At 59.3% G+C, this 23,230-nt stretch overlaps 2 protein-coding genes across 6 annotated transcripts; one reads left to right on the top strand and one right to left on the bottom strand.

The window, feature by feature from the left end:
- The first annotated feature begins 176 nt into the window (after positions 1-176).
- On the top strand, positions 177-14,967 carry THOC5 (THO complex subunit 5). Of its 4 annotated transcripts, none has more exons than XM_069795363.1 (20): positions 177-221; positions 881-983; positions 1,685-1,828; positions 2,485-2,598; positions 3,286-3,383; positions 4,020-4,166; positions 6,684-6,798; positions 7,314-7,446; positions 8,529-8,606; positions 8,981-9,021; positions 9,922-10,021; positions 10,486-10,594; positions 12,112-12,213; positions 12,503-12,599; positions 12,949-13,063; positions 13,570-13,673; positions 13,755-13,842; positions 13,984-14,099; positions 14,317-14,507; positions 14,761-14,967. In XM_069795363.1, exons 2-20 carry the CDS (start codon positions 888-890, stop codon positions 14,822-14,824), a joined length of 2,052 nt encoding a protein of 683 aa, XP_069651464.1. In that variant the 5' UTR covers positions 177-221; positions 881-887; the 3' UTR covers positions 14,825-14,967. The 4 variants fall into 4 exon arrangements, with proteins under 4 accessions (XP_069651464.1, XP_069651465.1, XP_069651466.1 ...); XM_069795364.1 differs by having other exon boundaries at positions 200-221; positions 884-983; XM_069795365.1 differs by having other exon boundaries at positions 211-226.
- Positions 14,968-16,002: 1,035 nt separating this feature from the next.
- On the bottom strand, positions 16,003-21,815 carry NEFH (neurofilament heavy chain). 2 transcript variants are annotated; one of them, XM_069795362.1, is made up of 5 exons: positions 20,985-21,815; positions 19,609-19,808; positions 18,710-18,834; positions 16,796-18,329; positions 16,003-16,723 (listed from the first exon to the last, which is right to left on the bottom strand). In XM_069795362.1, exons 1-5 carry the CDS (start codon positions 21,775-21,777, stop codon positions 16,544-16,546), a joined length of 2,832 nt encoding a protein of 943 aa, XP_069651463.1. In that variant the 5' UTR covers positions 21,778-21,815; the 3' UTR covers positions 16,003-16,543. The 2 variants fall into 2 exon arrangements, with proteins under 2 accessions (XP_069651463.1, XP_069651462.1); XM_069795361.1 differs by having other exon boundaries at positions 16,003-18,329.
- Positions 21,816-23,230: the final 1,415 nt, after the last annotated feature.

The following is a 23,230-nucleotide window of genomic DNA, read 5'->3' as shown; positions in this document are numbered from 1 at the left end:
GCCCACGCGTGTGGGGGGACACCCCCCCTACACCCACTCCAGCAGGGCTTGTCAATGGGGGCGCTGACCACGCCCCTTTGCCGAAAACCACGCCTACCGCCGCCCGTTGCTCGCGGTCCTCCGGCGGGAGCGTCCGCTAGGGGGCGCCTTCAGCCGCTGCCGCTCTGCCCCGCGCTCGTTTGCTTCGCCGGCCTCATTTCCGGGCAGCGCTGAGGCGAGCGGTACGGGGAGAGGCGGGCGCCGCCGGTCCGGGGGGAACCGGGCCGAGACGGCGGGGGGGGAAACCATGTCCCTGGGCTTGGGAGTCTGGGGGGGGGACGGTGTCCCCGGGCTTGGGAGTCTGGGGGGGCTCTGGAGGAGTAGAGGCCCCCGGCCCCATGTGCTGGGGGTCTGGGGGGACTTTGGAGCAGTATAGGCCCCCGGCCCGGTGTGCTGGGGGTCTGATGGGGGCTCTGGAGGAGCAAAGGCTGCCGGCCTGGTGTGCTGGTGGTCTGGGAGGGCTCTGGAGGAGTATAGGCCCCCGGCCCAGTGTGCTGGGGGTCTGGGGGGGCTCTGGAGGAGTATAGGCCCCCGGCCCGGTGTGCTGGGGGTCTGTGGGGGGCTTTGGAGCAGTATAGGCCCCCGGCCTGGTGTGCTGGGCATCTGGGGGGGGCTCTGGAGGAGTAGAAGCTGCTGGGCCCGGTGTGCTGGGGGTCTATGGTGGGGGTGAGAGCTGGGATGGGGGAGGCTGGTGGGGAGAAGGTGGGGGGGCTCGCTGGGCTGGGAGAACTGCAGAGTTCAAGGGAGGGTGGCTGAAGGGAGGCCAGGATAGCCCTGATCCCAGGTGGCTTTGGCCCCCCATGGACAGTGGCTTTGCCTCTTGTCCCCCGTTGACTGGCAGCAGCACCATGTCGTCGGACTCCAGCAAGAAGAGGAAACCCAAAGTGATCCGCACAGATGGGGGCCCGCAGGAGGGCAAGCGGGGCAAGGCTGATGCTGACCAGGTAGGGCACCTGGCTGCCCACATGCACAGGCAGAGCCAGCATGCAGTGGCAGGGTGCTTGTATCCTGCCTTACAAAGGGCTGTTCTCACACCTACTCTTTTGCTGGCCTTAATCTCCCCTTCGGGAAGTTCTGAGACCATTCCCCTAGAGCCGAGCCAGCTTCCAATGCCTCTGAAACTCCCGCTCTGAATTTCTGAACCTGTTTCCATCTCCTTCAGGAAACACAGCGCTTAAGGAGTCAAACGTTCCTCTGGAGACATAGGAAGAGTGAGAACAAGGCTGAAAGGTCCCTTGGGGGTTTGCAGGTTGCCTTAAAACACTCCCGCGAGCAGCAGGATAACCTGGGTTCAGCCAAAGTGGAGACTGGGGTTGAAGTAGTAGTTACTTTCCCTGGTTTATCCTCTGTAGTAATTCGGCTATACCTGGTGCAGGACAGATACCCGTTTAAATTTACTATAACTATATGAGAGGCTGCCTGAACTTCCCAGGCGTTTTAATGTGTGATGGTATTTGCATCCGGAATTGTTAAGTGAGTCATCTCCCGTCTGTAAAATCTACTCGGGCATGGGATTAATGGACAGAGCCAGGAACCAAGACCCAGCAGTTTGTTTCCCAGCGCCCTTTCCAGAGAAGGTGGGAGGAACGAGCCGCCAGAGAAGGTGGGAGGAACGAGCCGTAGAAGGTGCTTTCTGTCTTTGCAGGATGTTAGGTACTACAGCGAGGAGTGTGAGGTGGATCTCCGTGACCCTATCAAAGACTACGAACTCTACAGAGAGACTTGCCAGGAGCTTCAGAGACTGATGGCAGAAATCCAGGAGCTGAAGAGCAGAGGCATCAAGGACAATGTAAGGAGAAGCCTTGGTGCTTGATTTAATGTGTTCTGTTCTTTGATATTTTCCCTTAATCTAAGAGGAATGGGAGCAGAAGCTGCACGGTCTTCTGGGGAGAGTCAGGAAAATGGAACAGCCTCCCTTAAATAAAGGAAAATATGATTTAGCTGAGGCATTGGTCTTGCCTGAGCAGACGGTATGCAGACCACGTTCTTCTAAAGCATGTCTGGGATCCTGATGCGTCACACTGATGGGTCAGGGGCTCCTGGGGAAGGAACCAAGCCCCTCCTGACTGCAGTGGGGGTGACCAGGCCCTCGCTGTCTGGTGGAGGCCCGGCAGCCTCGACGTGGCTGGGGAAGGCTTGTGCTGCGACCACCCATGCTGTCCTCTGCACGGCAGGGTGGGCACTTCAGGCTCAAACGCCCCTGTTCCTACTGCTGAGAAAAATCACTAGAGTGAGCCCGGAACCCCCCTGTTTATTTCCAGTGGGTGATCTGTGAGTCTGGCAGCGGGAGGCTCCCTTGGAAGCCCTGGTGATGTTAACTGTGGCTCCTTGGCGAAGCATGGAGCCCCCTTTGTGACAGGACTTCCAGGAAGTCCCTGCAGCAAAAGGGGCTTTGTGGTGCTAGTTGTTGTCTTCTGCTTCAAACGCCTCTGTCCTGCCACTCAGGCTTCGGAGATAGACGAGCGGCGGATTCAGAGCTGTGTGCACTTCATGACCCTAAAGAAGCTCAACCGGCTGGCTCATATTCGGCTGAAGAAAGGGAGAGATCAAACCCATGAGGTACAGAGCAGGCTGGGGTGTGATGAATACAGGTTGAGATTTAGTGGGATCAGAGATAGTGCCATTTCTGCCTGGTCTGTGTATGGATGCATGTGCACACGCATGGGAGTAATTAAACACCAGCTAGGTTGTGGTTGTTGAATTAGAGGTTTATCAGGAGACTCTACTGTGGTGCAGCAGAAGCTGTAATTATAATGAATAACGAAGGAACAGTATCTGCTTCTGTCTCAAGTATAACGGGGAGTCAGAAAGCTCTGTCTTGGGAGTCCTGGCATGCTGCAGGCCTGAGAAATGTGTATATGATTGGCCCTGAAGCTCCTTACCCAGAGTTCTCGGAGAGCTTTTCACAGTTCATGACCAACACTATTTTCATCGTGCTGCGGATGAGACTGAGGCATAGGGATGGGAGGGGACTCGATCTGTGTGCCCCAGCAGGTCTGCTCTGTTCTGTGCCTTGTCCCTGAAACGTGCTGGAAGGGAGCAGAATCAGTTTGATGTCAACAATTGTTTGGTTTTCCAGTCCTTGAAAATGTCTTTTTTTCACAAAAATAATTGTTACATACCCTAAAACCCACTGTCCCTAGTTGGTATGGTGAGGGGGAAGCGTTGGTGACTCTTGCAGGGTGTGTTTGCTGGGAGGAAGGTAACAGAGCTTCATCCCCTGCTCTGGCTATGTCTGTGTTTCAGGCAAAGCAGAAGGTTGACGCATATCACCTGCAGCTCCAGAACTTGCTCTATGAGGTGATGCACCTGCAGAAAGAGATCACCAAATGCCTGGAGTTCAAGTGAGTTTGGCTGGGGAGGACGGGGAGTGACAGTGTGTCTGAGACAGGGTGGAGGCCTCGAACGTTTGGGATCTCTTGTTGCATTGCCTGACCCTGCTGTGGGGGAGAGCAGGTGCTCCAGATGCCACCACACAAGAGAGACCGAGTGTCCCAGAGTTCTTGTGCTGGGTCACAGGGGAGAAGGCTCATGTAGGGAAGAAGGTATCTGTTGTGATTGAGGGACAATGGAGGAGAAAAACAGATAAATGTCAAAGACATGGCTATGCTGGTCTCTTCAAGGAGACTCTGGTCTCCATATATCAGGAGTTTTCTTCCAAAAGGCAAGCCTTCCATCATGCCTGTTGCATAGGCAGTGCTCTGAGCTGCTGCCAGGAGGGCTGTATTTAGACTGATGCCTCAAACGGCGCTTTGGTTAACCATGTGGGGAAGGCGCCTCTGTGAAGAGGGGGCACTTGTCAGACCCTTCTCTCCTCTGCTGTGGTTCAGCTCGCTGATACTGTGGTGGCTCACGTAGCAGAGTGAAGCTGGGGCACAGGGTGCTGTTGGCATTGACTGCTCTCCTGTGAGACACGGTTGAGTTTGGCCATGCTGCAGCGTTTCCTGCTCTTCCCCAATCTGATCCATCTCTCCTTGCAGGTCAAAACATGAGGAGATTGAACTGGTGAGCCTGGAGGAGTTTTACAAAGAGGCCCCCCCTGAAATCAGCCGGCCTGCCATCACCCTGTCTGAGCCCCACCAGCAGACCCTGGCCCGCCTGGACTGGGAGCTGGAGCAGCGCAAGAGGTGGGTCACCGGCATCTCAGTTCAGTGTCAGCCTGTCCGGCGCTGAGCACGTGGCACACGCTAAGCTGCAGGGCTCTTGGCAGACCCCGGGAGTTAGCTGCACAGCTACTGGGTGAAGCAAACATGGGTGATAAAGGTTTTTAACACCCTCTTGAAATAATCAGTGTAGAACAAGTGACAGATTTATTGTGTAACTGAGCCCTTGGCGTGGAGGATCACCTTTTGTGTAGAGCTGGGCTTGGTATGATCCTTGTTTCGTAGATCAGGAAGTTTTCTTTCACTTGCCTGATGTAAGAGAGCCCTGAGGGATCCTGGGGAGCAGCAGAACAACCTCCAAACCAGTGTGAGAGAAGCCCCAAGCCAGCCGCAGCCACTGTGCAAGAGGGGCTGCCCGGCTGGGACCATGCCTTGTGCTCTGGGTGATGACACCAAAGGCATCTTGGCTCTTCTGGTAAGCCCACGTATTCTGTCACTGAGGCAGTGAACATCAGCACTGGCTGTTGGGTACAAGGGAAGAAAATGAATTTTATGGCTTGATGTTTCCCCAGCGTCTACTTGGAGATTCTTGCAGCAGGAAACAGGGATGCTGCCTGCCATAGGGGTGATACTGAAGGATAGGTGGTTATGCGCTTCCATCCAGAATCCGTTTCTGCAAGACACGCCACACAGGGCGAAGCGATCCCTGTTTTGTCTGCCACGCTGTGGTGCAAGGAACAAAATTAAGCCAGCCTGACTTTTTGGCACAGCCCAGTGCTGCTGCTGTTCCTGCCTGGCTGTGCTCCTAACGCTCGCCACAGTGGGGAGCTGCCTGCGCAGCGCTGGTCTTGGCTGAGCTGCGACAGGCACTGTTGTCCTGGTGCTGGCAGCCGCCTCCTCAATGCAGGCTCTAACCCCCGAGGTCCCTCAGCTGATGCAGGCAGGCCAGGTGGCTCAGCTGCTCTGTTGACTCTTGCCCCATGCAAAAAGCAAACATGATGCAACGTTCCTGTGTTTTGATAATAGCCAGCAGCTTTTTCAGCCAGGCAGCAGCCGAGACCAGCCTTCCGGAAAGATCAGTCTGAGCCTGCCTGCATGAGCAGAGCAGCTCAGCAGAGCAGACTAGCGAGAGCTGCTGCGGGTGGGTGCTATGTGGCTCTGCCGCCTCATGCTTCGTCTCTCCCAGACCCTTCACGTCAAACCCAGCTTCTTCTGCCTGGTGGAAGGCACCGTGTTCTCGCTACAGCTGAGATCTTCCGGACAGCTCTGCCTGCGGCACACGCTTGCGGGGGAGTGTTCAACCTGGAGATCTCTTGAGGATTCTCCTTTAAAAATGATTGTTCATTGCAAACTGCGTAGAGGGCAAAGATGAGCTGAGCTGAGCTGACCCTGCCCTGCGGTTGCACGTTGAATGCTGAGAAGCCTTGCAATTCCCAGTCCTTGCCCCATGGTATCTAGGGAACACTGCTGTTCCCTTCTCACCACTGTTGTGGTGGGAAATAGCCTCTTCAGCTGCCTCAAGAGCAGATGCCGGTAGTGCTTTGGGCACTTTCTGATGCTGGTGGGGTTGTTAGCATACATCCATAACTGTCATGTTGTGGAGTACTGGATTTGTCTTGGACTCTGTTCCAAAAAGTGCCTCTTGAATGACATTACAGGGATCTGTGCTGCTCTCACTAGCTTGGGGAGCTCAGTAAAGGTGTCTGAAAGCTGGACTTCAAAACTGCTTTGTGTAGGAGCCTGTTGTGGGGCGTTGACCCAACACAAATAGTTTTGCTTGGAAGCAGAAGTGTTTCAGTCCTGCAATGTCAGGGCTGTTGTTCCCCCTCAGAGGGGGTTTCTCTGCACTGTGGGTGCTCTTGTCTGGTGGGCAGCAGGGTCCTGAGAGGAGAGTGCATGAGCTCCCTAAACCGCTGCTCCCCCTGCCATGGTGGTGGCTTGTCCTGGGCAGCACACCTCCATACCCAGCTTCCCTGCTCCTGCTGGGCAAGAGGTTGCAATCAACAGCAATAAGGAGATTTAGTGTGTTCTCCCTAAACATGAGCCTGTCCAGGGCTCAGAGTGTCGTGGCGAGCTTGCATTTTCCTGGGCTTCCTACCCAGTTACAGAGAAGCACTTGCTAGCTCATTAAACCTCGACTTTCATGGTTTAACTATGGAGCTAATGTGATGTGAAGTGACTCGGGTGATACGAAGTGGAAAAACCTCTTCAGGAGCTTGGTGTGGTCAGCAGTGCTCTGTCAGTGTGGTTTCTGGCAGCAGAGGCTGGCATGGGAGCGGATCTGCAGGAAGATCCAGTTGCTGTCCCTTCTCTGAGCACAGCACGAGGCTGAGCTTCCGCTTTCTCTCCCTGTTTGTTTTCCAGCTCTAATCGGTTCCTTTCTGCCTCCAGTTGCCCTTGGTGTTAAGAGCTCTTTGTTTGTAACTGTCTCTGAGCTCTTCTGGTTCCTGCAGTGACTTTTGCCAGGTCGGGAGAGTTGGAGCCCCAGGTGGGCCCCGGCAGGCTTTGTAGCTGTGGCGGTAACTGAATTCTTACCCCTAGGCTGGCAGAGAAGTACAAGGAGTGCCTGACCAGCAAGGAGAAGATCCTGAAGGAGATCGAGGTGAAAAAGGAGTATCTGAGCAGCCTCCAGCCTCGACTCAACAGCATCATGCAGGTACTTGAGCTCTGCAGGAAGGGGAAAAGGCCTTTGGAGCCCAGCTGAGGTCATGCTCTGAGGGCTGTGTTAGAGAGGTGCGGCCCCTGGGCTGATTCTGCTTTGGAGATGTTTCACTCCCAGTCAGGGTGGATGAGGGGTAGATCTGCCCCATGCTGAGACTTCTCTGGAGTCTCCTTGTTTATGCAGCAATTCCCACAGAACTGCGGATGGAGGAGTCATTAAATGTGCCTTTCCCTAGAGTGCGACACACGGTTCCAGCCCCTTGTAATTGCCTTGGGAGGGAAGAATAGGAGAAGGAACTGGGTTATCTTCAGATCCACAAGTTTTCCAGCAAAGGAGAGCTGCCAGCCCTCCCCTGGAGGCTCGCTGTGCTCATGGCTGTGTTTAACCCTGCACCACGGCTGCTGTGCTGGTTTCCAGTCTCCCACTTACCAGCTTGGGATGAAGGAGGGGGTGAGGATGGCGAGCTGTTCTGTTCCCAGTGATGAAGCTTAGTCCTCTTGTTTCCCCAGGCCTCCCTGCCTGTCCAGGAGTATCTCTTCATGCCTTTTGACCAGGCGCACAAACAGTACGAGACGGCCCGCCACCTCCCGCCACCTCTCTACGTTCTCTTCGTTCAAGCCAGTGCCTATGGGCAGGCCTGTGGTGAGCACCGAGGGGGGAGTGCAGTCCTCAGCGACACTGCAAGGAGCTGTCATCAGCTGAGGCTCGGGGCAGTGCTCCCCCCACGGGCCAGATTTCACCCAAAGCACTGCTTTGGGGACACTTTGGGAGGTCCTTTTCGTCCCATCTGCTCTGCTGCTGGATTCTGCTGAGCCCAGAGCAGCAGGGTGGCCTCAGGGCCCACACAATGAGGCAGCAGCATTTGAAACCTTGTTTGCTCAGCTCCCTTGCTGGAAGAACTGCTTGGGAAGCTTGCTTCCCACCTCTGCCCCCCCTTCTCAAGGTTAGTGGGGACGTCCCTGCAGCCTGCGAGCTGGCTCAGTGCTGACGTGGCCTCCCAAGAGCTGTCACCTCGTGGGGTAGGTGCTACGTTGTGCCACTCATGGGTGGTGGTGACTCCAGAGCAGACAGTACCTCTGCCTGCCCTTGCAGAGGTCCCTCCCTGCAGCACACTTGAAAGCATTCATCCCTTTAGGCAGCTTTGCATTTTGAGGGGCTTTCTGAAGCCTCCCTGAGTTGGGAGGGATTTCCCAGCAGGGCTCATGATCCCCCTGGGCTGTCCGCATCTCCTCTGTGGAGAGGACTGTAGCATAGTGTGAGAGCTGCAACCCCACCTGCTCTCACACTGCTCTGGGAGTGGGGCAAGTGGCAGAGGAGCGTGGAAGGACAACACTGTGGCATTTGGCCACACCAGGTCCCTGGTAATGAGTACCTGCAGCCCTGATGACCCAACTCCTCGCTCCCTGCATGTGCCAGCCAGACCCTAAGCCCTCTTGGCTCTTGATAAAGATTTGGCCTTTGCAGTTTCCAGGGACAGTCCCTCAAAACTCAGCATTTTCCCTCCTCTGACCTCATCCTACCCAGGAGATCCAGCCCTTAGGTGGCCCCATGGAGCCCTGTGGACAACTGCCACTTCCCACTGAGCTTTCATTCGAGCTTCCTCTGCCACAGGGCTCTGCCTTGTGCAGCCATGAAGCAGGAGCTTTCTGGGGCAGGAATGCTTCTAACTGCCTTTCCCATACAGAAGTAGGGTTCATAGGTTAGTTTTCATGTCTCTTCTCTAGATAAGAAGCTTGTGGTGGCCATTGAAGGGAGTGTAGAGGAAGCCAAAGCCCTGTACAAGCCGCCTGAGGACTCGCAGGGTGAGTTGGGGTGGTGTTGCTGCAGGCAGGCTGCCTGATGCCCTGTGCAGGCAGAGGGGTTGGGTGGAGAAGTGAGTGGGTGCTGAAATGGTACAGTGTCTGGTGTCTGTGCTGCTGGCTGAAGACCCTGGCAGCTGATCCCCTCTATCCACAGCTCCTTCCTGAGAGATGTTCACAGCCCCTCATCTGTTGGAGTGACCCCTGGTACTGGGGACATGTTCCTGTGTGTCTGCATCCTGCTAGGGCCCTGCTTTTGGGGGGATGGTGATGTCTGGGGGAGCTGAGGTCTTGGAGAAAGGGCTGGTAGTCCTGCTCCTTGTGGGAAAACTGCTGAGCCCCAGGCAGTCCCCGCTTACACCCCTCTCTTTGTGCAGATGATGAAAGTGATTCTGATGCAGAGGAGGAACAAACCACGGTAAGGGATAGCATTGTCCCCTTCTGGGTCTTTTCCCAGGACCATATCATGTGAGCAAACCAATCTGTGCCTGCTAACTGGGAGGTTTTGGGGGAGCAGGGCCTGACTGGGACTGGGAACTGGTCCCTCCGTGCTGTGAGTGTGTGTGGAAGTGCACTTTTGTTAAATCCAGCTGTTTCTTGGGAGGAGGGAGGTGCCATTTCCAGTTTCCGTCCAGAATGCAGGAGAGCCAGGGTACAAATCTACCCCGCTCGCATCCTACCTAGCCGCCTCGCAGGTCTCCGGCTGGAGCTGTTCCACTTTGTATAAATAGCCTCAGGCTGGGGAGGCTGGCTGGAGCCTGGCGTCCAGCGGGAAGGGATGCATGTCAGTCCCCTGCTGTCTGCCAAAAGCACTGAGCTGAGCTCTGCACCAGGGGTGGTTCAGCGCTCCCTCGGGGTGGTGTTTAGGTCCTACAGGTTGTACCTTCTGGATGCTGGGGAGAAGCTATAGGTGCTGCCTGTCCCCAGCATGGAAGCCCACGGGAGGTCTGTGCCACCACTCCCCACCACACAGCAGCAATGCCTGGTGTATTGGGCTGTAAAGGGAAGGGCCTCAGCTTCTGCCCCTCGTGGTGGGGAAGTTTTTGGGGCCAGCAGGTCCTTGGTCCGGTCCCACAGGGGTGGGGGACACTCTTGGGAGCTGAAGGAACGATAGGAACCGGAGCAGCTTTGTCCTTGCCCTGCAGCAGGGCAAGGGTTTCCTGCTCCCCTCTCTCTGCCATGCTACTCCATGGGCACTGAACTGAGGGACTGGGGAACTAAACTAGAAGGAGAGAGCAGTGGGAGAAGAGGGTGGGGGCTGTGTGTTGCCGAGGAGTGGGAGGAGAAGGATCTGACAGCTCTGTTTCGCCCTTCCCAGAAGCGGCGCAGGCCCACCCTGGGCGTGCAGCTGGATGACAAGCGCAAGGAGATGCTCAAGCGGCACCCCTTGTCCGTCACTGTTGACCTGAAGTGCAAAGGTAAGTGGGTACTGGTGGCCCTTGGCAGAGAGTGCACAGGAGTGTGTGACAGCAGGTTGGGGAGCAACCCAGCAGCAGCTTGGGATTCTCGGGGAGAGCTCAGGGTGCTGAGAGGCTTGCCTGCCCTCAGCCCAGCTGCTCCGGCAGGGATGAGCATGGCCTTCCGGAGGAGACTGAACAAGGTGGTTTAGTAGCTCTGTCTCCTGGAGCTCCTCTCGCTCGAGTGGGTGGGGTGACCTTGCTCTGAAGCTTCCTCCATCTAGTTGAGAGCTTTTATCTTTTTGTGGTGGGGTCTTGGGCCTGACAGATACAGCCTGGTAAATGCTGATGGGATGGCATTAGAGGTTACAGTGCGTGGGTTGCCATTTACTGCCCGCATTGCCTCTCTGCCCTGTTTGCTGACCCTCTGCAGAGTGGTCCAAGCTAGAGCAGACAGCAATGTTAACTCTTCTCTGTTGGCACAGATGAGAACGTGCTTCACCTGACCTTCTACTACCTGATGAACCTCAACGTCATGACGGTGAAAGCCAAGGTGACCACTGCTGTTGAGATGACAACTGCCATCAGTGCTGGGTAAGGAGAGCCCTGGGGACACTGAGCCTGGAGCTCATCAGGCAGCGACCCCTCCACTTGCCACGAATGCCCTGCCCTGGTGTCCTGTCATGCTCTGTTCAGAGTGACCCTTTGGCAGAGCAATTTAGTGCCAAGAGCAGCATGTGGTGGCAGTGTCCCTCTGCTGAGCTGTAGCTCCTGCACCCAGTGGGCCAGGGGTACTCCATGCCCAGTTGCCCACTCCCGGCAGGTGAGGTTTTAACCTTAGTCCCTTACTTTGCCTTACCTGGGTCATCTTAAGGGCCTTTGTGTAGAGCTGCAGTTTCAAGGTGCTGTCTTGGCTTGTCCTTTGATGGGTAAAGAAGACCCCAAAGAGCACAGCTCCATCTCTGTCTCTGGGGAGGGCTTTCACCTTGTGCATCCTCTGCCCTGCGATATCCTTCCCCTTAGCTCCAGGGCCTTGCCAGGAGCCCTGCCAGGCAGCTGCAGCCCAGGCAGCATCCTTCTCCTCTCTCTCTGTCATGACAAGACAGGGACAGGGAGGTTGGGAACCTCTTAGGGGAGCAGTGCCAGACCTGTCAGGAGCTGGGGGAGAACATCTGCTTGTCACATTCAATCACCCTCTTGCAGCCAAACTGCTTTCCTCCCTCCTGCAGCCTGTGCCTGGCAGCTCCCTTCACCTGCTTGCTCTGCAGGTCACCTTGTCTTGAGCACTGGAGATGCGCCTGCCTCTCCCTGGGCTCCCCAGAGACTGCTAGAGCCTGATTTGTGTGAGGAATAGCTGAAATGGCAGCTGTGGGAGCCTGCCCAGGGAGCTCTGATGAGCTGCCAGCTCTCCGGTGGCTCTCCCCGGGCCAGGAGGAGGTGCCTGAGGAGGAGGGAGGCGGGAGATGTGGGTCTGGGCTTACCTGGAAGCAAATGCTGCCTCCCAACCTGTCCCATATGAGGTCTCCCAATCCTCTTGGGGTTCTCTTTTTCCCTCTAGGTACCCAGACCCCTCTGTGACAGGAGCTAGCATCTCTCTGCAGGGTTTCCATGCAGGGTGCTCCCTCCCTCGCAGCTGCCCTTGGCTGTATTGCCCCAAACCAGTGAGGCTGTGGCTTGAGCCACACCCCAAATCCTACAGCCCTTTATGCTTGGTCGGGCTTGTGAGTACAGTCAGACATGAAGAGTTTTATTTCGTTAAGCAGAATTCCTCTGCTTAAACTTGTTAGGTGGCAAACAGCCATTAGGCTGTGCCCTGCCTGTGCTGGTGATATTTTCTCCACACACGTCAGCAGGTTTTGGAGTTGGTGCACTGGAGTGAGCAGCTTCCTGGGAAACCAAGGAGCTGGTGCCCTGTGATACCTATCTTCTTCACAGCCAGGGAGAGACAGATCTCCTCTCAGAGTGGAATGAGGAGAAAGCCATTCTGGTCTTTAAATGCATCTCATGGCACTTGTAATCCCCTTCTCTGGGCTTGGAACCTGTTAGTGGCTGCCCCAGAGAGATGTGGAGCCCAGGCTGCTGATGATTAATCTCTTTCCTCCTCCTGCCAGTGACCTGCTCTCCCCAGACTCCCTCCTCAACTGCCTCTATCCAGGAGACCACGGGAGGAAAACACCCAACCCAGCCAACCAGTTCCAGTTCGATAAAGTGGGGTGAGTGGGGCGCTGCCCCACACAGCTGGGGCAGCTTTGCCCAGGTGGTTGGTGTGATGAGTGCTCTGCTCCTGGCCTGGCCTGTCCCTCTCCAGCTTGTCATGGAGGGCTCGTTGGCTGGGAAGCTGGTGTCCTGCCAGTTGGGATCGGGTGGGCTCACCGGGCATGGCTTGGGGTGCAGGCGAAAGAAGCACCTGCTCCCTCCGGCTGTCTCACAGGTCGGGCGGTGGGCGGACGGGGCAAGGGGAATGCTCTGGGGTGGCGTAACCCTTCCTCATTGTCCCCACAGCATCTTGACCTTGAGTGACTACGTGACAGAGCTGGGACACCCCTACGTGTGGGTGCAGAAGCTGGGAGGCTTGCATTTCCCCAAGGATCAGCCTCAGGTATGTCACACCCCCTCCCCTCTCCATCAGAACTTCGAGCTGGGGTTTGGGGAGGCTTTGGGGACAGTTGTCGTGTTCTATCCCGTCCCCCCATACCCCAGAACTCCTGGTAGCACCAGTTGCTCCCAAACCATGGTGCACCCTTGGCTGGGACGGGCTCACTTGGGATGAATCTGCACAGCAGGGCCATGCCAGCGTATTTTATCTCCAGCGTGTGATAGTCTAAGCCCCATTACAGGCACTGAGCAGTGACTCGAGTGTGTGCCTGCCCCTATGGCTGGGTGGGGTGGATCCTGGACTGTGGGGGCCCGCAGGCTGGTGTGATGATGACAGCCCCTCCTTCCCACAGCACACGGTCACTGCGGACAACTCGCTGAGCGCCAGCCACATGGAGCTGACTGTGAAGCTGCTGCGGACAAGGCTTCAGTCCCGCCTGGCTCTCCACAAGCAGTTTGCATCGCTCGGTGAGTGCCTGGCTCCCCACCTCATGTCTGGGGACGGGGAATGCAGTAGCAGGGTCCTTCTGCAGAGGAGAGCTGACTGATGTCACCTTCAATGGTGCTACAGATCTGCAGTGCCACCCTCGGCATTCCCAGTTGTTCCCTCTCAGTGGTAGCGGGGCTGTGAGGGCTGCCCTGTTTTGGGTGGGAGAGGAAGACTGTGCCCTCTCGATGCCCAGCATTCCTTTGGGACTGGCCTTCCCTGTGCTGGCAATCGATTGAGGCCATGGTGGGAGGTGAACCACACAGCCACGCATGTCGAGCAGGCCAGGCGTGTGCTGCCAGGCCTGTGCGAGCTCCAGTGGGATCGCAGCCGAGGCCTCCACTGCTTGGCTCTGGACACCTGATGAAGGTGTCGGAAGGATAATGATGTCCCCAGGTCCTGGTTTTGGAGTATCCCCACCCCAGGACAGTGACAGAACTCTGTCCCCAGCCCTCCCCTGCTCAGGTGGCCTTGTCCTCGGTTTCAGAGCACGGCGTTGTGCCAGTCTCCAGCGAGTGCCAGCATCTCTTCCCTACCAAGATCGTCTCACGCCTGGTGAAGTGGACTGCCATTCCCTATGAAGATTACGCGGTAGGCGCCAAGTGTGAGGCTGTATCTCTTCCAGCTCCCGCACGGCGCCAGCAGCTGCTCACTCCTCCTGTCTCTTTGCAGGAGCTGCCCTACACTAAAGATGTGATAGAGGCTGGCTTGGCTGAAGACACTCACCTCTACTACATGGCCCTGATAGAAAGAGGAACAGGTAGGCATGTTTCCTTCCCCTGACAGTTGCCAATTCCCACACCAGACACCCCCAGGGCAGCTTCTGGGGGTCTTTGTGGGAAACTCCTCCAGTTGGAGGCCCTGTGGGCTGTGGGTGACACTTCTTCCCTGCCCTGCTCAGCCAAGCTCCAGGCAGCTGTAGTCCTGAACCCCGGTTACTCCACGCTGCCTCCTGTCTTCAGCCTGTGCCTGAACTGGAAAGGAGAGCGAACCAGCAGCAACGATGACAACATTCGGGTAAGCTGGAGTGGTGGGAGAGGAGGGTGGAGAACTTCTGGCTTTTGGGGGGTGTTCCCAGCAGTTCTGTGTCCATAATAAGTGAGCCGTTGGGGTGGGCTGGTGGCCAGGCAGCTCAGGGCAGGCCCGTGAGACCTACTGGATGCAACTGTGGGTCCTGGGAGGGCAGAGCAGAGACCCAAGCTTGTGCCATTACTGATCCTTCTGCCTCTGTCAGGCCATGGAGAGTGAGGTCAATGTGAACTACAAGGAGCTATGGGGGCCAAAACCAGGCTACCAGCTCCTCACCAACCAGCTGCAGCGCCTGTGCATGGTGCTGGATGTCTACCTGGAGACGGAGCCCCATGACACCAGCGTGGAGGGACCCAAGGAGTTTCCCCAGGAGAAGATGTGTCTGCGTCTGGTCAGGTGAGAGCCCAGCACCCTGGCGCAGTGATGACCTAGGTGAGGGCTGAGGGTGCTGGCAGGGACCGCGGTGGCACTTCTGTCCCCTGGAGCACGGCCTTGCCTGACCTGGTGCCAGCCTTGAAGCCTTTCCTTTAGCTGCCTGTGGGGATCTGCCCCTCACAGCTGGGCAGTACCCCAGGATGAGGCCTTTTCTGTGGGTGCTGTGGGCTTCCTGACCCCCGTGGGTCAGCCTCTCCCTCTTCTCCTCTTGCAGGGGGCCCATGCGCCTGAAGCCCTTCAAGTTCAACTACCCTCAGGGCTTCTTCAGTCATCGCTGAACACCGCCTGGGCATCGCTCTGGGATGGGCCTTGTCCTGTCCTCAGGGAGGAGTGTCCCTATCCCACCATTTCAGTTTATTTTCCAAGGTTTTGGCTTTTGTTTGAAGGTTTTGTAGACAAAGGGATTAAATGCTGAACTGAAGGCAAAGCGTGTGCGTGCCCTGTCTGTGCGGAGAGGTGGGATGGGGTGATGTGTGGGGGCTGCAGCAAGCCCTGTCCCCTGTCTCTGGCAGCCACCTTGCTGCTGGTGTGTCCCCTTGCCTGGGGCACTGCCAGCCTCCTGCCTTCCCTCCCCCCCGCAGGGCCTCGGGACCACAGAACTGAGGTGGCTAAAATATGAGATAGCTAAAAATAGCCCCTTTCCAGAGCCTGCACTGCAGCCCCAGCCTGTCCTTGCCTGCACTGGCTGTCAGCCAGCTGACTCGGCACAAACCCCGTAACGACGAGGTGGGGGGGGCTTTGCTGCTTCCCTGGGCTTGCAGGGAGGGGAGCAGAGCAGTGTCCTATGAGAGGCAGGACCTCACGGCACTGTGTGAGGGGTTGAGGCTTGAGGTGGGAAATCCCAGCACCTCACAGCTCCCCACTGTGGGTCCTGTCCCACAGCGAGGCTGGCAGAGTTGGGTTCCATCCCCACTCCCAAGGTCATCATCCTTCCTGGCCACCAGCCTCTCCATGTCTCCCCCGTGGGTGATTTCTCCCCCAGGAAGGCTGACAGACCTTCCCCGTGCTCCCGCACAGCCTCTGCTGTCAGCGCACTGCTGCAGTGCAGGGTTGTACCGCAGCTCTCAGGTTAAACCAGGAGGCCCTACCAGCCCCCTGGGAGCCCTGCTTTAAAAAGAAAAGGAAGAAAAAAACCTCAAACAAACCCCACTACAATCCTTTGCAGAGCCGGGGGGGGGCTGCTGGCTCTGTTTCCGGCCCCTGTGCAGGCAGGGATCACGCAGGCAGCCCACCAGGACAGGGGTTCCTTTGTGCCTGCTGTGGGGTGGGCTCTCTCCAGGCAAGGACTGAGCTTTCCTCCCTGGAATGCAGCCGGGCTGCTGGGAAGCCCCATGTCACCCCCCAGCCCTGGCTGACAGCTCCCAGCCCCCCCGGGCCAGGCTTTCCTGCCTTCCTTCATCATCTCTTCCTTTCCCACACCCTGCCACCCCAGAGAGGAGGCCAGCAAGAGCCAGAGTGTCTCTGTAAGCACTTTATTTGGTTATTGCACAGAAAGCAAATAACAGTGGGTTGAGGATCCTAGTGCACCGTGTGTCTGTGAGCATCCCTGCAGTGCCCAGCCTCTCCCACCGAAGCCAGCTGCAGCCTGGGTCACCGCTCGGAGGGCCAGTCGTCACCCCCAGGCCAGGGAAGGACCCCAAGGACCCCGCCAACCCCCCCTCCCAAGCAGCTAGAGCTCTGCATTGCACTCATCCATCAATTGCACATACATTAAATAAATGCACTTATTGGAGAAGGGCGGTCGGTTCCCCTGGGGTCTCTTCTCCTCGGTTATAATTCAAGTGTTTAAATGTGGCGCTCGGCGTATATCACATTCTGCTAGGGAAGCTATCGGCCAAACCGCCGGGGCAGGGCAGCGAGGGGCTGCGTCTCTCACACAGACATATTGCTAAGGTAAAGCCCGGCCTGGCAAGGGGTCCCCACGCCAGGTCCAGCTGTGGAAGGGGACCGGAGCAGCTCCCACACCCAGAAGTGCTCTTCAGCACCCAGGGCTCTGCTCACTTCTTCCCTGCGGCGGGTGCCGGCTCTGGGGCTTTGGCCTCCTTGCTGGAGGGGGCCTCGGCCTTGGGGGACTCTTTACTGGCTTTGGGCTCATCTTTGGGTTTTGCTTTAGCTTTGGGCTCCTCCGCCTTCTCCTTCTTGGGCTCCTCCGCCTTCTCCTTCTTGGGCTCCTCCGCCTTCTCCTTCTTGGGCTCCTCCGCCTTCTCCTTCTTGGGCTCCTCCGCCTTCTCCTTCTTGGGCTCCTCTGCCTTCTCCTCAGCCTTTGGCTTCTCAGCCTCCTTCGCAGACGCTTTGCTGACCTCCTGCTGAGGTTTTGGCGGAGCCTCCTTCTCAGCCTTTCCTTCTTCCGCAGGTTTGGGGCCCGGCTTGGTGGTCTCCTTCACCTGTGGGGCTGGAGGCTCTGGCACAGCAGCCGCCTTCTCTTTGGGCTTCTCCTCCACCTTAGCTGGGACATCTTTCTTGGGAGCTTCTTCTTTCCTGCCCTCCTCAGCTCCAGGCTTGGAAGGAGCCTTCACCTCCTTCGGCTGCTCTTCTTTTGCAGGGGCTTTCGGCTCCTTTGGGGGCGAGGGGGTGGGCTCCTTGGCCGGGGCCACTTCCTTCTGCGGAGACTTGGCCTCCTCCTTCACAGGAGATTTGACTTTCTCAGGAGACTTCACAGCTGGGGTCTTAGCCTCCTCTTTCGAGGGGGGTGTAGGTTTCTCTGGGGATTTGACAGCTGGGGTCTTGGCCTCCTCTTTCGAGGGGGGTGTAGGTTTCTCTGGGGATTTGACAGCTGGGGTCTTGGCCTCCTCTTTCGAGGGGGGTGTAGGTTTCTCTGGGGACTTGACAGTCGGGATCTTGGCCTCCTCTTTCGAGGGGGGTGCAGGTTTCTCTGGGGACTTCACCGCCGGGCTCTTGGCCTCTTCCTTTGAGGGGGTTGCAGGCTTTTCTGGGGATTTGACAGCCGGGCTCTTGGCCTCCTCTTTTGAGGGGGTTGCAGGCTTTTCTGGGGATTTGACAGCTGGGGTCTTAGCCTCCTCTTTTGAGGGAGTTGCAGGCTTTTCTGGGGATTTGACAGCCGGGCTCTTGGCCTCCTCTTTTGAGGGGGTTGCAGGCTTTTCTGGGGATTTGACAGCTGGGGTCTTGGCCTCCTCTTTTGAGGGGGTTGCAGGCTTTTCTGGGGATTTGACAGCCGGGCTTTTGGCCTCCTCTTTTGAGGGGGTTGCAGGCTTTTCTGGGGATTTGACAGCCGGGCTCTTGGCCTCTTCCTTTGAGGGGGTTGCAGGTTTTTCTGGGGATTTGACAGCTGGGCTCTTGGCCTCCTCTTTTGATGGAGTTGCAGGTTTTTCTGGGGATTTGACAGCCGGGCTCTTGGCCTCCTCTTTTGAGGGGGTTGCAGGCTTTTCTGGGGACTTGATGGCCGGGCTCTTGGCCTCCTCCTTTGAGGGAGACTCAGGTTTCTCTGGGGACTTGGCCTCCTCTTTTGCAGGAGACTTAGCCTCCTCTTCACCCTCTGCTTCAGGTTTCTCCTCCTCTTCTTCCTCCTTCTCTTCAGCTTTCTCCTCTTCAGCCTCTTTCTCAGCCGCCTCCTCCTCCTCTGTGACCTCCTCAGTCACCTGGATTTCCTCTGTCTGCTCCTCCACAATCACTGTCTCCTTCTCAGATTTTTCTACCACCTTGATCTTCTCCTCACTCTTCACCTTGATGTTGGCAGTGATGCTGGGAGCCTTGGGAACTACCTCGGGGAAGGAGAGCATCCCAAAGCCAGACTCGATCCGATATTCCTCCCCTTCTAAGAGCTTTCTGCCAGAAAAAGACCAGAGTAGGGCAGTCAGTGATGGCTTCTCACCCAGCTCTCACCTCCTCTCGTGACCAGGAGCTGCCAGCCATACCCTGCAGCTCCATCTCCCTCCTTGCCCAGATGCAGGCTGACCCTCCCACTCCTATGCCCTGAGCTGTGCAGGTTTCCTCACCCTTTCCTCTGCAAGCCATGTGCAGGGCTGGGTCACCCAGTTGGACGTTGCCTACCATGGTTTTGGAGCATGAATCATCTCTTTCTCACCAAGAAGGGCTCAGGTGTTAGCGAGGGCCCTTGAGGAGTGTCCTCAGACACACCAGTGCTAGGGACTGGCTGAGACCCTCCCACCCTCCCCTTGCCCACCCCCCCCTTGCCCACCCCATACCTATAGGCAGCAATTTCAATGTCCAGAGCCATTTTGACATTGAGCAGATCCTGGTACTCCCGGAGCTGAGCTGCCATCTCCCACTTGGTGTTCCTCAGCTCACTGTCAAGCTGCTGGATGGTTTCCTGTGGGCAGACAGAGCAACTGGTGACACAGGGGGAGTGCAGTCCCCAGGAGCAGGGGGATGCAGAGCAACCCCTAAATAGTCCCCTGGTTTCCAGAGGAGGGACTGTTCACCCAGCACCAGGGTGCCCTCACAGAGGGGTCCGCAGCCACTTTCCCCTGCAGACACAGAGGGAAGGGTACACGTCCAGGGGCTGTTTCAGTGTGTCCAGTTCCCTTGGGGCACGGGCAGGAGCCCTGCATCATCTCAGAGGAGAGCTGCACTGTGGCCAGCTGAGCCCTCACCCCCCTCCCAGAGCTCACTCCAGCAGGGACAAGCTGTGGGAATGTCTCTAGGACTTGGGTGCGCCTGGTGGCCACCAAACCCCAGCCTGAAGCTGATGGGGCATCACTCTGAGGACAGTGTTTCCGTCCATGGCTACCACCTGGTGTAGCCCTACATGCTGCAATTCCCAGCTCTGGACACGAGATGTGGCCTGAACCCTGGGCACGGTTCAGTGGCATTTGTGACCAACATCGTGGGCAGCTCAAAGCCAGGCAGAGACATGGGACAGCTCCGGCCTGGGTGAGGGACACAACAGTCTGGATGCAACCTCAGGCTCTGGGTACCTGGTCACCAGGAGCTGGGGAATGCCGGCTCTACACAAAACCCTGAGTATTTGCCGTAGGTCATCACCATCTCTGAAGCCAAAGCACCAGCGCTGCTCCTCCGCAGCAGCTGTCTGGTCCCTCCCCACCACACAATGTCTGGGATGCTGCCCACTGCGCCACATTACCTGGTAGGACAGGACATCTGCATGATGGCGCTCCTCTGAGTCCTGTCTCTGCCTCTCCAGTGACTCCTGGGTCCCTTTGAGGGCTTCGAGCTCGGTGGTCTTGGACTGGAGCTGGCGGCGGTACTCGCAGATCTCCTCCTGAGCCAAGCGGATGGCATCCGTGTTCACCTTGGCAACCTCCGAGAGCTTGTCCAGCCTCACTGCAACAGAGGAAAGGAAAAGCTGCAGGGAGGGAGGCTGCAGTCTCCCCTTCTTGGGGAACTTAAAATCCTTTAATACTGCACACCCTCCTGTGTGTGTCCTCAACAGAGCCAGCCCCAGCAGGGGCTCCCTGGGTGCGCTGCCTTCACCAGCCCTCGCTCCGCCTGTGCCTGCACTGTGCCGGGGAATTGAAGGTCCCCGGGCTGGGTGGGTGTTTCCACCATCCTGGACTTTATCCAGTGCAGACTCACGCTGCAAACCTCCCTCTCCCCTTCAGCTCCTGCCACAACCCCTATCACCTAAAGAGCTGCCTGCTCACCCTGCCCACACCACCTTGCCACGCCTGGCTCCGTCCTGGGGCAAGGCTGGGGGGGGGAATGACGCAGCGCCCCGCAGCCACCCGGGGGGGGGGGCAGGGACACGGGGGACGGGATTTGGGGGGACGACGACGACACAGAGCCCGCTGCTCCCGGGGGCAGCCCCCACCCCGCGGGACAGCGCTCCCACGGGTGCCGCGCCCGCCGCTCTCCAGGGTGCTGAACCGCCGCTCTCAGTGGTGCTGAAGCACCGCTCTCCAGGGTGCTGAACCGCCGCCCACCCATGGGTGCTGAACCTCGGGGTGCGGATTCCCCCCCACCCCCCCGATGGTACCGTAATGCCCCACCCAACAGCGCAGCAGGGACACACCCTGCTCCCCCCCCCCGCGTCAGGGATGCGGCACCCCCCCCTCCACTGTAATCCCCTCCCTGCAGCGCACCGCAAACAGCGCGGGGGGGGGGGGGGGGGAATGTGGGAGGGGACCAGTAGGACACCCTGCAGCATTAGGTGGGGGGGGGTCCGGCACCCCGAAAACTTGCGGGGTTCCGGGAGCAGTGACCGTGCCACCCTCCCCAAGACGCAGTGCGGGGCGGGGGGAAGCAGCACACCCGCAGACACTGGGGTTACCCCAACGCCCTCCCGGAGCACAGGATATATGGGGGGGGTCCCTACGCCCCCTGGGCCGGGTTACCGCAACGCCCTGCCATAGCACAGGATATATGGGCGGGGTCCCTGCTCTCCCCGGGGCGCGGCAGCCCAGAGGGTCCCCGCAGCCCCGGGGAATGAGGGGGGACCCTGCCAGCCGGCGGGGTCCGGGGATTGGGGCGGGGGACACGGGGAGGGTCGCACTGACTCACCGCGGAACCACTCCTCGGCCTGCAGGGTGCTGCGGACCGCCGTCCCCTCCAGCTGGGCGCGCAGATCGCGGAGGGCGGCGGTGACCCCGGGCCGCAGGGCGGCGGGGGGCTCGGCGGGGGGCTCCGGGCGGGCCCCGCGCAGCAACGCGCCCACCTCGGCCCGGTGCTGCCTCCGCAGCAGCTCGGCCTCCTCCCGCAGGGCTCGGGCTCGCTCCTCTAAGGGGCCCCGAGCCCGTTCCTCCTGCGCGGAGCGTTGGGCCAGCCCGCGGGCGGCCGCCTCCAGCTCGGTTCGCTGCCGGGCCTCCTCCTCCAGCCGTCCCCGCAAGGCGGCCACGTCCTCGGCCAGGCGCGACCGCTCCAGCCGCAGTTGCCCCTTCTCGGCCCCCAGGCGCAGGAGGGTTCCCCGCATGTCGCGCAGCTCCCGCGCGTACAGCTCGCCCATGGCCGAGCGTCCCGCCTGCTGCTGCCGCAGAGCCGCCGCCTCCGCCGCCAGCGCCCGGTTCTGCTGCTCCAGCGCCCGCACCCGCTCGATGTAACCGGCGAAGCGATCGTTCAGCACCTGCAGCAGCTCCTTCTCGTTCCTGGCCCGCGGTTCGCCGTTCAGCGAGTCCAGGCTCTCGGTGGAGGAAGCGGCCGCGCTGCCGCCGCCGCCGCCCCCGGCCCGAGCCCGCCCCACCACCGGTCCCGGCCACGAGTGGAAGCCGCTGGAGGCGGCGGAGCGCGGGGGAACGCGGCCCGGCTCCTTGCGGAGCCCCCCCGGGGGGCCCAGCAGCGTCTCCAGCATCAGGCTCATGGCGACCCCGACCCTCGCTGCGGCACCGTCGCCGCCGCCGCCCGTTTTATAGGGCTCGGGGCGGCCGCTCCGCCCCGACACCGGCAACGGGGATGGGCGCCGGCACCGGCACCGCCCCGCGCCGCAGCCCCGCGGGGGGGGTGGGGGTGGGGGAACGGGGCGACCCCACGGCCACGCCCCGGGTGGGGAGAGGGGCCCCGTGATGGGGAACGGGGGCCCTCCGAGAAGGGAGAGGGGAGCCCCCAGGAATGGAGAGTGGGAGCCCCGGGAATAGACAGCAGGACCCCCGGGAAGACAGAGGGGGAGCCCTGGGAATAAAGAGTCAGACCCCTGGGAATGAAGAGCGGGAGTCCCAGGAAGAGAGAGTAGGACCCCCAGGAAGGGAGAGCGGGACCCCTGGGAATAGAGAGCAGGAGCCCTGGGAATGGAGAGCGGTACCCCCAGGAAGGGAGAGCGGGAGCCCCGGGAAGGGAGAGCGGGAGCCTTGGAAATGGAGAGCGGGACCCCCAGGAAGGGAGAGCGGGACCAACGGGAAGGGAGAGCGGGACCCCTGGGAATAGAGAGCAGGAGCCCTGGGAATGGAGAGCGGTACCCCCAGGAAGGGAGAGCGGGACCCCTGGGAATGGAGAGCAGGAGCCCTGGGACTGGAGAGTGGAGGCCCCGGGAAGAGAGAGTAGGACCCCCAGGAAGAGAGAGTGGGAGCCACAGGAAGGGAGCAGGACCCCTAGGAATAGAGAGCGGGACCCCCGGGAAGGGAGAGCAGGACCCCCAGGCACGGTGCTGGGACCACCCAGGGCAGAGCAAGGCCCCACCCCAGGGGAGTGGGAGAGTGGGGGGACCCCCCGGGGTGACACAGCACCCCCCTCCCACGAGTGGGATGCCAGGGCAGGGACCCTGGGGGGGCTCAGCGTCCAGCCCCCCCCCCCAACTTCATAACCCCCCCGGGGGCTGGGCACTTCCCCTGGCTGGAGGGGGGGCCGGGGCTGCCAGGAGGGTCCCCCGGGACCCCCCGAGAGGGCAGGGGACGCCCCTGCAGGGTGCTGGGGGGGTCCAGGCAGGGAGGGGGCCGGAGAGCCGGGCTCGCCATGACGGGGGGGGGATAACGGGACGGGACAGGGGGGTCCTTGGGGGGCGGAGCCCAGGCCACCTGCCTGCGCGAACCGCCCGGCCAATCAGCACTCGCGGACAGCCCGGCCAGCCGCAGACCCAGCAGTCAGTCCAGCTGGCCAATCAGCATTCGTGGGCCACCCGACCAATCGGCACGGCTGCAGCTTAGCCAATCATCACACAAAGAGCTCAACCAGTCAGCAAGTACCGACGGCCCAGCCAGGCAGAGGCCAAGCACATAGAGTCTACCTAGTCAGCACGCAGGTATCCGGAGCCCAGCCAATCAGCACTCAGTTATCCAGAGCCCAGCCAATCAGCACCCAGGCATCCGGAGCCCAGCCAATCA

Source organism: Haliaeetus albicilla, chromosome 10 (genome assembly GCF_947461875.1).
Source record: "Haliaeetus albicilla chromosome 10, bHalAlb1.1, whole genome shotgun sequence".
Classification (NCBI taxonomy): Eukaryota; Metazoa; Chordata; class Aves; order Accipitriformes; family Accipitridae; genus Haliaeetus; species Haliaeetus albicilla.
The sequence above is the reverse complement of the archived record's forward strand: the minus strand, read 5'-3'. Positions and strand labels throughout refer to the sequence as shown.